We start from the raw sequence: 11,181 nt of genomic DNA, 5'->3' as shown, positions 1-11,181 counted from the left end.
CAGAAAAGTTATCCTATTGAAGTGTCATTGTTACAAATGTTTAACAGTGTTTGTTAAACCAAAGTTAACTGCTTATCATTATTACAGTGATGCTCAATATCAAATTTTCAGTTCAAACTTTTAATATACAAAATGGTGAAGTAAATGTACTATTCCTAATACAAATTGCTTTATATCTGTAAATATATAAGTGTTTTCTTAGCTTATATAGATGAGATGGGGTAGGGAACTGCATCCGGAATAATAGGCGTTTTAAAGTTGTGGGGGGGAAGAATGATTTAAAATCCTTTAGATGTCCAACAGGGATAAGAAATGATAATAATGCTACTGGAATTTGTGTAAATTTAGTTGGAATCCTATAAAAATAGGATATATTGTTTTTAAATCACACTAGACATTCTGAAAGGAATCCTGTATAGTTTTGAGTAGCTGTTACTAGTGTCAAAGAGTATAGGAGCCAATGTAAGTCAATAGTCAATATAATATAAGTCCATATAAGTTCTTTGCTAATGTTTGTAGAGCTCGACTGTAAAATTTACCTGTACAACACCGCCATCTACTTGTGCAACTGAGTACATCACTGCCGATGATGAGCGTAGAAGAAGAGTTACTTCCGGCAGTGAGTTGAACGCTGGGATGGCGCTGCACCATCGCACGGAATTCGTCCTCTGTCATGTGTACTGATCCAGTTTCTTCAAAGAAACCCAAATCGACGTCCTTTTAGCTTGAGGTATATACTTATTTCTTTACGTTCATTCATTCGCACTTTGTTTTAAAGGATTTGTGGGCTTGAAGAGACAAGCAGTTAGTCAAACCTTAACTTTATACACAGCTCTACTGCAGCTTCATCACTGACAGCTGATTAGATTTACAACACACAGTTAGTATGGGATGTTCAAACACTGTTTATCTTTTAGGGGCAATGTGAGAAACACGATAATCATTTTAAGGTTCTAGATTTCATACAAATTTATTGAAGTGTCATTGTCCAGTCATCAGTGGTTACTCAATAGTCATTCATTATGAATGAGAGGTTATGACATGTCCAATGTCTAACTTATGTTCTGTTTCAGAAACTAAGTAAAGGCTTCTTGCGTGTTAAAACACCCTCTTGAGTTTGATAACCAGAGGTAGGTCGTTTGTATTGGGTTTTTAAATTTGATTAAAATAAGTAAATTAATAAATTAGATTAAAATAAATGAATAAAAATGTGAAAACTAAATAGAATTGTTTTAATTTTTAAATAGATTAAAAATAAATAAACATTCAATTAAAATTAAATAAATAATACATTTCTACTATAGTGAGTAGAAAAATATATAGTGTAACTTAATAGAAACTAAAACTACACTTATAATATTAATGTGTCAGTGTATAAACTGGGTGTTTATAAAAGATAGATGCCTTTTAAATTTTAGGATGGGGTCCCTGACATGAGGATAATCATATTTGGGGGTCTAAAAGATTGAAAAGCCCTGGTCTAGCTGGTGTTCTGTTCAGTGTGTGCTGTGCTCATTACCCCTTTCAGCTGCTCAGTTCTTATATATTGGAATGTGTAAAGCCATAAAGCTGACTGACTGACTGACGGATTATGACTTGTGATTGAAGTGCTGATTAAGTGTATTTTTTTCTGTGCAGAAGAATGTTTTTTGTCAATGGGTGTGAGTCGGCTTGATGTTCTGTATAGAAGGCTTCTCCTCACCAAACTTTTCATCCAAGGATGGGGGAAGCCAGAGGACCTTAAAAGGTAAACTACACTATAAAAACACATTTGCATCATATGACTTAATCACTTATGATAGTGGGCTGAAGCTTATACAGAAACTTTTGATAATTACTCATAAAATATTGATGCTAAAATAATACATAGCAGTGGTATAAACATATTTGTTGATATATGGCTTATAGAATGTTATGTTATTTTTTGTTTGTTGTAACAAAAAGAAACATTCATAACAGATGGATTATGTGTGTAGGACCAAAAGTGCATAAGATATGCACCCTTTAAAAATTTCTTTGAATAACATTTTGAGCATGTAGTCTTGCGTACGGGCAGTGGAATATTACATGATCAGACAATCACATGGTAATGAATAGTTTGATGTGAATAACTTTTGTAGCTTTAATAAGAATCAATATACTGTATACATGTATATTTAATTCATACAATGAAGAGAAGACTAAGCAGTGTTTTATTTTTACATTTGATTATTCAGTTTCTGCTGTTAAACCTAATGTAGGCCTACCTGAAACCCATGGCTTACACTGATGTTAAAATGACGCTTACTTTTTATGTAATGCTACAGTAAAACTCTGCTGTTCACTTTCAGAAGTTGTAGAGATGCTTTTTTCTTACAAAAAGAATGTGAAACATGTATGATGGATATATAATTTTCAAGTTTTTAAATATATTTGCATTTTCAAACGAATCTAGTGAGAATCTAGTGATTCAATGACCCATTCATAAAGACAGTTGCTCGCTCTGTTCCTGAATGAACCAGCCTTTTGATCGAATAGATTGAATGAATGATTCAAAGACAGTGAATTGCCGCTCCCTACTGGCGGTTTTAGTTCATTTCAGTTATTTGAATCATTATTTGAAAATTAATTAAAAAACATATATATTTTGAAATTATTCATGGTTTACTGTGAATAGCGCATTTTTATAATTGCATCAGTTTCTGAAGAGTTTTGCATTTGGATGATACTGCATCCACACTGACAGGTGTGTCATTTATAACCAGCTTGACATGAACAAAAAACACTGAGTGCACCTTTAATGATATTAACTTATTTAATTTAAATTACTTTATGGATATTACAGAATATTCGAGTTCCGGAAGATTATTGGCAACAGGGAGAGATGTAAAGATCTGGTACAGAGGGACTACCCAATATTTATTGACAAAGTAAGAGACACTTTTTAAACAATTTATTATTATTGTTGTTGTTGTTGTTGTTGTTTGTAGTAATAACTATATTAGAGGCATATATATATTATTTTTTAGCACATATATACTATTGCATGAAAATTGAAATTGCATAATGACCCATTAACCGTGTTACCGCTGTGCCCAAAGGTAGAAGATCAAACAGATTGCAAAATTCACAACGGTCATTTCATATCGCCACTGGAGCACTTTGTCCCGGGCATCTTGCCAGCTGAGTCCGTCAAAGCCCGGTAACCAAAACAAATCACAGACAAACACTAAATGCAAATGTGAAGGATTAATGAGACTTATTGTGTGGCTTGTATTCAAAGTTCTTTCAAATGAAGACATTTTGTTTCAACTTTACCACCAGATTCCAGTTCATTGTACCTAAGAAATGGAAGAGACACAGACCAGTCTGTATTCACCTGGCTGGAACAGGAGACCATGTGAGTGTGCAAAAACTGTTGTTATTTGCCTGTGCTTCTATTCAGTCTCAGCATCATTGGTGAAGTTTTTCTTAGTGATGGAACTAAGCTTAAATCTTAAATGGAACTAAACACTAAAACTTTTGGGTCAGTAAGTTTTTTTTTTTTTAATTAACACTTTTATTCATCAAGGATGCATTAAATTGATTAGACGTGACAGTAAAGTCATGTATGATGTTACAAAAGATTTATGTTTCAAATAAATGTCACAAAAATATTAAGCCGCAGAACTGTTTTCAACATTGATAACAATAAAAAATGTTTCTTGAGCAACAAATCAGCATATTAGAATCGTTTAAGGATCATGTGACACTGAAGACTGGAAATTCAGCTTTGAATCACAGGAATAAACATTTTAAAATATATTCAAATAGTAAACATACATTTTAAATTGTAATAATATTTTACAATATTACAGTTTTACTGTATTTTGATCATATAAATGCATAGAGACTTTTTTTCAAAGTTAACACTTTATTTTAGTGTTCCTGTTACAGTAGTTACTATAGTAATACTAAAAGTCAATTTTGCATAGTTACATGCAACTAACCCTAAACTAAACTAACCATAATTATACAGTAAGTGCATTTAATTAATTACTATTACTATTACTATTAGTACATAATTGTATAATTACACTGTAACAAGGACACCTAAAAATAAAGCGTAACCCATTTTTTTATTAATCATTATTGGATTTTTAATTGCATATCTTTAAATTTAGATTATATTTGCTGTCATTTAACAGTTTAGCTAATCTCACAAAGAATATATTATTTTCATAATGTACATAATAATGCTGTGATGCCTTAATACATCTCTAGCATTAAAAATGATTAGTTTTATTTATCTTTTTATTTTAATTTATTTTTTGTTTAAATTTTTTTTAAAACTATTAAATAGTATTTAGTATTTGATGTTAATATGTATCAATTAATGGCCATAAGTTGAAATTAATTATTGACCTATCAGTATCAGCTAGATTTTTATTTGAATTTGATGCATCTTTATTTTTTTCCCCCCAGTTTTTCTGGAGAAGGCGAACACTAATGGCCAGACCGATGGTTAAAGAATCAGGGATGGCGTCTCTTCTGTTGGAGAATCCTTATTATATCCTTATAAATGCTAAACTATAAACATATTAGACCTCTAGTATCAAAAATTACTAGATCTCATCTAACACCTCCTTAACTATGAGCCATACATGGATATAGAAAACCTAAAGACCAACTGTGAGTGTTTGTTTACTGGCAGCAGCTGTGATGGAGCTATTGTTGTCCATGTCTTTGTTGTATGGAGCATTAGTATGAACAATTTATAGTTACAATGTATATGATTTGCGTTTAATGCAGTCGCTCCAGTCTGAAGAACGTATCAGACCTGTTTGTGATGGGTGGAGCACTGATCCTGGAGTCTGCTGCGCTGTTACACTGGCTGGAGCGAGAAGGTTTCTGGCCTCTGGGCATGACTGGCATTTCTATGGGCGGACATGTAGGTTCTTCATTCCCCATTTACTTTATTTCTTCATGTTGTTTCCAATCAACCACATTCAGAAGAACCTGTTCCATATCCTGTATAACATATCCAAAATCTATTATTGTTGATTTGTTGACTCATTTTCTTCCTAGATGGCATCATTAGCTGTAACAAACTGGCCCAAACCAATTCCGCTCATACCTTGTTTATCCTGGACGACTGCTTCAAGTGTTTTTACCACAGTAAGATTTAAACAACTATGTTTTACAATAATAATAAACATTTATTTGTATAGCACTTTTCATACATAAAATGCAACACAAAGTGCTTCACGAGCATAAAATCAAATAATATAATAACACAATATCAATATAAAAATATCCGAAAACAACTATAAAAGGTTCAAAATGTAATATAAAGCATATGATTTGACCTCAATATCAATATAAAACAACTATAAAAGAATCAGAAAATAAAACTAACTTACACAACTTCACACCATAATATGCAACTTTAAAAAGATGGATAGCTTTAGCATCATATTGTGGCGAATTAATGTTGTCTACAAGTCATTTTGAATTGGTTGTATTTCTAAGATAACACAAAATCATAATTTACAGTGAGAAACTCAAACTTAATTTGGTTTGGTTTTATCAAGTCAGTTGTTTTTGGTCAATATTAAGTTTTAAATGTGAATACTTTTTAGTTTGAATGCAATTTTTAATGATCAATAACTATAAATTCTCCCAGAATTTATTGCTTATTCAGCAGATTTATAAAATGTAAGGCTCTGTGGCAGCACAAGAATGTAAAGATCACCGGCATTAGTACTGAAAACCTCATGCGTTTTAGCTTGTATTTGTCAGAAAATGAAAAAAGAAAGTGAAAGTATGTAGCAGTGTTATTTTAGTAACATTCAGAAACTGTTATTAGTTTTTAAAAATACTATTTTTTTTAATACAAGGGAGCATTTACACAACACTTTTCAACTAAAAACGGAAAACTTTTTATGCCTTTTTCCCACTCATTTACACGACAACGGCATTTTGGGGGCCTGAAAACACAAACTTTTGAAAATGCAGTTTTTAAAAACGATACCGTTATTGTCTCTGTGTAAACTACAAAAACGCGAATTTGTGAAAAAGGTGGCATCATGCGCATGCATATTACACGTTCAGTCTATAGGTGCATAATGTTTCTTTACAAAGTGACATGGCCAACTACTGGCCTGGCAGTAAAATACAGTGTTTTTAGTCATTTTCGTAGATCCGTGTGAACAGGAAATGTTTTGACTATGTGGCGTCTACTAGAAAAACATGAAGGGAAAACTTTTCCGTTCTTAGTACATCGTTGTTGTGTAAATGTACCCAAAGATTCAAGTTTCATGCATATTTTGAATTGGTTTTTATTTATGTATTTACTTTTTTATTTTAAAGTTTTAGTAATTTTGTTATATTTTTGAATTTTTGTTGTCTATATTGATTTTATTAACGTTTTATTTCAGTTTTAAAGGGATAGTTCACCCCAAAATAAAAAATTTTGTCATCACTTACTCACCCTCATGTTGTTCCAAACCTGTATGAATTTCTTTCTTCTGTTGAACACAAAAGAAGATATTTGAAAGAATGTTGGTAACCAGACAGTTGATGGACCCCATTGACTTCCATAGTAGGAAAAAAAAATACTATGGAAGTCAATGGCTACCATCAACTGTCTGGTTACCAACATTCTTTAAAATATCTTTTTTTGTGTTCAACAGAAGAAAATAAAAGTCATACAGGTTTGGAACAACATGAGGGTGAGTAAATGATGACAAAATTTTAATACATCACGTTAAACTAAAAATAAAAATGAGTAATGTTGCCTTTACAACTATCTATTATAAGAAACGTTTAAGTTTTCTTATATTTTATTTCAATTTATATTGCAAGTATTTATTTATTTTTTAATTTTTTTGTTTGTTTTATTGTTTTAGTTAATTATTATAATCCTGGTATGTAGGGACTTCCCAGGACAGTATTAGTCACTACTGAACTTTGTAGCTGTGAATACCTTTACGTCTTCATTCCAGTGTCAATGAATTGATAGCATCAGAACATGGTAATATAGACGTCACCAAGTGTTACTCATTCCTATTTACAATTATTCATTCATTCATGAATAACAGTTGGGTGTCTTAACATCAGACTTAATAATTCGATCTTTTATTCTGCAGGGTGTTTTAAGTCGAGCTGTGAACTGGAGAGAGCTGGAAAAGCAGTATGCAGCACACACAGTCTATGAGGAAGAAATCATCAGTATGCTGGAGTATTGTGGGGTAGGCATGTTATTCTGTGGCAAAGTTTTGCTGAGATTTAGCTTGTTTCTATATGAAGGACACCACAAAAGATCACAGAGGAAGATATGATTTGTTGCTTGCGTATTTTATCACATGACTGATGTTGAAGGTGCAACATTTTTGACAAATTACTCGCTGTGACACACCCTTGATTTTCAGACAGACTCTTTCCGGATGGGCCAGGAATTCGTAAAAAATGCCCCAGGCAGCTTTGACAGTCTCTCTGACCTGGATCTTGCCCATGACCTTCTTGACCTCCACTCACCAGAGAGGGACCAGCAGATGGGGCTACGCTCCTCGTGTTCTCAGCCCGGGACTGGAGGTCACGTCTCAGACACAGCCCTGCTGATGGGGCAAAGAGAGAGAGACGGACTGGATCAGATGCTGTCCGCTGTGAGCAGCAGCGGGCCTCATTTGGACATGCTACATGCTAAGAACATCACCTATGGGGCCGGCCAGCGGCAGTCGCTGCAGCGGGAGTCTCTCTGTTTCATGAAGGGCGTGATGGACGAATGCACACACATCGCCAATTTTTCGGGTACTAAATCTGTTTTGTTTTGGATGTGGTTTGGCTTGTGTTCCTGTGTTTGATCCTTTTTCTTTTTTGCATACTTTGTCTTCAGTGCCTGTGGATCCCAGTCTGATCATTATAGTCCAGGCAAAGGAAGACGCTTATATTCCCCGCACTGGAGTTCGCAGCTTACAGGAAATCTGGCCTGGCTGTGAGGTTCGCTACCTCAATGGAGGTCACGTCAGCGCCTACCTTTTCAAACAAGGACTGTTTCGGTAAGCACGGTCAAATTTAAGTTTAAATGGATAGTTTACCCAATACCTGTATGACTTTCTTTCTTCTGCAGAACACAAAAGGATAACATGGATTTTTTTTTCCATGCTGTTACAATGAAGCAGAAGCATTCAAGTTCCAAAAAATGATGCAAAAGCATCATAAATCATGGATCATTTAGTCAGTGAACAAATCATTTTATAAACCAAACAGATTCATTGAAATGGTCCAGTTCAAAGGAATGATTCGTTCACAAATCTCAGCTTCTCTTATGAATGTAGTTAGTCTGGAAGTCAAGATTATTAGTGAATAACAGGTTTCTCACAAGCAATGACTTCAGAAAACTTAAATATACACAAATTATATGCACTACATTCATGATTCTTTATGGTGCTTTTGCATATTTTTTTCTGACCTTGTTCATTGTAATTGCATTGAAACTACCATTCAAATAAGATAAAAAAACAAAAGAAATTAATACTTCTTTTCAGCAAGGATGCATTAAAATGATCAAAAGTGGCAGTAAAGACTTCTATAATGTTAAAAAGATTTCATTTTCAAATGAATGCTGTTCTTTTGAAATTTCTGTTCATCAAAGCATCCTGAAAAAAATATATACATACATGTATATTATGGTTTCCACAAAAATATTAAGCAGCACAACTGTTTTTGACACTGATAATATTAAGAAATGTTTCTTGAGCAGCAAATCAGCATATTAGAATGATTTCTGAAGGATCATGTGACACTGCAGACAGCTTTGCCATCACACGAATAAATTACACTTTAAAATATAATTACTGTTTTGTATATAGTAAAACAGAATTACTGTTTTACTATATTTTTGATCAAATAAATGCAGCTATGGTGAGCATAAGAGACATTCAAAAATCTACCAACCACAAACCTTTGAGCACTGGAGTATATAGTGTTTTTTTTTTGTTTTTTTTATGAATTATGAAGTATTCCTTTAATAGTGATGAATGTTAATTATGTGGTTAAACTGTAGCATATTGCTTGTAATCAAGTAAATGAACCGTATGTCCAATAATTTTAAATACATATATTAACTTTTGAATTTCATGCATGATTGTTGACTTCCAGGCAAGCAATTTATGACGCCTACGACCGGTTTCTTCACAAGTATTCCAGCTCATAGCCATGGATTTTTGGGACTCAGCACTGACAAGAATTGCATTTTGAAAGTATGTGGAGATGGAGAAGACTATGTAACTGGAACTAGAAACCTAGTGCCACCAAAGGGAGGCAGTGTGCAGCGGTTGTAATGACAGAACTGTTACTCTGTGTGGTACACCTCAAAACTCAGTGACCTGAAGTCAACTTACATGTGCTCATCCCATATGAAACCTTGTCTTCCTGACCTCACTGCCTATATATAATCATGACTGAAACATAATTCACTAAACGAGACAAAGACGTGCCTCCAAACTATAATTCACTCACACATCAAGGTGTCTTTAAAACTGTTAATGAAGCAGATCCCTGAAAATATAGTATTTTGAATTGTAAGGAAAATAAATGAACTACTGCAGTCTATATTTTTGTTTCACCAACATAGAATATCCTAATTTTTAGAGCAAATGTTTGCTGGTTTTTATAAAATAAAGCATCAGGAAAATGGCCTTGTCATGGGCAGACCATTGTTTTAATCTCAGAAATGGAAAAAAAAAGTTTAACAAATTAAGGTGAGTTGTACTTAAACATCTTTAGCAATGACTGGTGCTCATTTGAGACTTGAACGCGATTCAAAATATACTTTTTCTGTGAACTGCATTCTTAAAAATCCGTGCTGCATGTATTTCAATCTCTTTAAAGTGTTAGTTCACCCAAACATGAAAATTCTGTCATTAATTACTCACCCTCGTGTCGTTCCACATCTTCATTTATCTTTGGAACACAAATGAAGATATTTTTAATGAAATCTGAGAGATTTCTGTCCCTCCATAGAGATCCAACGCAACTACCACTTTCAATGTCCAGAAAGGTAGTAAAGACGTCATTAAAGTAATCCATGTAACTCCAGTGATTTAACCTCATTTTTATGAAGTGACACAAGAGCTTTGTTTGCACAAAAAAAACAATTTACCACTACAAAAATATTGATCTGCAACACGCTCTCATGTGTTTTGTGTTTACGTGAGAGCTGACATTGTTGCGTGAACACACTTTGGACAATATTATATTGTAAATAAAGTGGTAAATTGTTTTTTTTGCGCAAACAAAGCACCTGTGTCGCTTCATAAAATTGAGGTTAAAACACTAGAGTCACATTTAATGATGTCTTTCCTACCTTTCTGGACCTTGAAAATGGTAGTTACGTTGGATCTCTATGGAGGGATGGGTTTCATTAAAAATATCTTAATTTGTGTTCCAAAGATGAACAAAGGTCTTACGGATGTGGAACGACACAAGAGTGAGTAATAAATGACAGAATTTTTATTTTTGTGTGAACTATCCCTTTAAATAAACACTGCCAAATACTACAGTAACAACTAATAATCCTAGCGTTTTAATAGATTGAAATGTTTTATGTATTACTACTGTCACTTGATCTGATCTGTCATGTTTTCACTGTATTCATCATGAATCATTTGTTTAATTTCATTTGTTTCTCCACTCTAAAATAAAAAGGAAATCCTAAATATTCAAATGTCATTTTTTCTTCAAAATTAAACTTATAAACTGATAAAATTAGCAGTCACAAATGCTGACTGTGAAATATTATAATGACCATATATGAGAGTCAGATATACTGAACAAATATGCTGCAAAATATGGAAGACAATATTATGTCAAGTAACAGGAATTCTCATCAGATGTTTTTTTCTGCAGCATACATCACTGGTTTTATTTATTTACATTATGCAGAACTACAAGAGAAACAACATGGAGGCCTTTATATAAACATATATGGAGGCCTTTGTCAAACATATACATATGTTTGACAAAGGCCTCCATATATGTTTATATATACTTTAAATAAAGTGTATGAGAAACATAATGGCTCATCTATATCATACAATCACCCAGAATTAACAACTAACAAAATAAGATATGGAATATGAAATTAAGTAAAAGTATGGTTATCTGAGTGATTTAAATGTATAACAGGGTAAAGTATATGCATGTACTGTGTATAGTTTT

The 11,181-nt window shown here is 33.1% G+C and overlaps 1 protein-coding gene across 1 annotated transcript; it reads left to right on the top strand.

Moving 5' to 3' along the window:
* Window positions 1–595: 595 nt before the first annotated feature.
* Window positions 596–10,687, top strand: abhd18 (abhydrolase domain containing 18). Its single transcript, XM_051918410.1, has 13 exons — window positions 596–730; window positions 1,639–1,747; window positions 2,825–2,909; window positions 3,081–3,181; window positions 3,304–3,379; window positions 4,444–4,530; window positions 4,625–4,650; window positions 4,771–4,909; window positions 5,047–5,136; window positions 7,110–7,211; window positions 7,392–7,770; window positions 7,856–8,018; window positions 9,121–10,687. Exons 2-13 carry the CDS (start codon window positions 1,656–1,658, stop codon window positions 9,173–9,175), a joined length of 1,395 nt encoding a protein of 464 aa, XP_051774370.1. The 5' UTR covers window positions 596–730; window positions 1,639–1,655; the 3' UTR covers window positions 9,176–10,687.
* Window positions 10,688–11,181: the final 494 nt, after the last annotated feature.

The sequence above is a fragment of the Ctenopharyngodon idella genome, chromosome 14 (assembly GCF_019924925.1).
Source record: "Ctenopharyngodon idella isolate HZGC_01 chromosome 14, HZGC01, whole genome shotgun sequence".
NCBI lineage: Eukaryota > Metazoa > Chordata > Actinopteri > Cypriniformes > Xenocyprididae > Ctenopharyngodon > Ctenopharyngodon idella.
The sequence above is the reverse complement of the archived record's forward strand: the minus strand, read 5'-3'. Positions and strand labels throughout refer to the sequence as shown.

What these genes read in the sequence shown, in the direction of transcription:
- abhd18 (XM_051918410.1), top strand. Translation starts at nt 1,656, where the DNA reads ATGGGTGTGAGTCGGCTTGATGTTCTGTATAGAAGGCTTCTCCTCACC. An exon ending in TGGCTGGAACAGGAGACCAT is followed by an intron (nt 3,380 to 4,443) that starts GTGAGTGTGCAA and finishes TTTTCCCCCCAG; the next exon opens with TTTTTCTGGAGAAGGCGAAC. An exon ending in GTATGCTGGAGTATTGTGGG is followed by an intron (nt 7,212 to 7,391) that starts GTAGGCATGTTA and finishes CTTGATTTTCAG; the next exon opens with ACAGACTCTTTCCGGATGGG.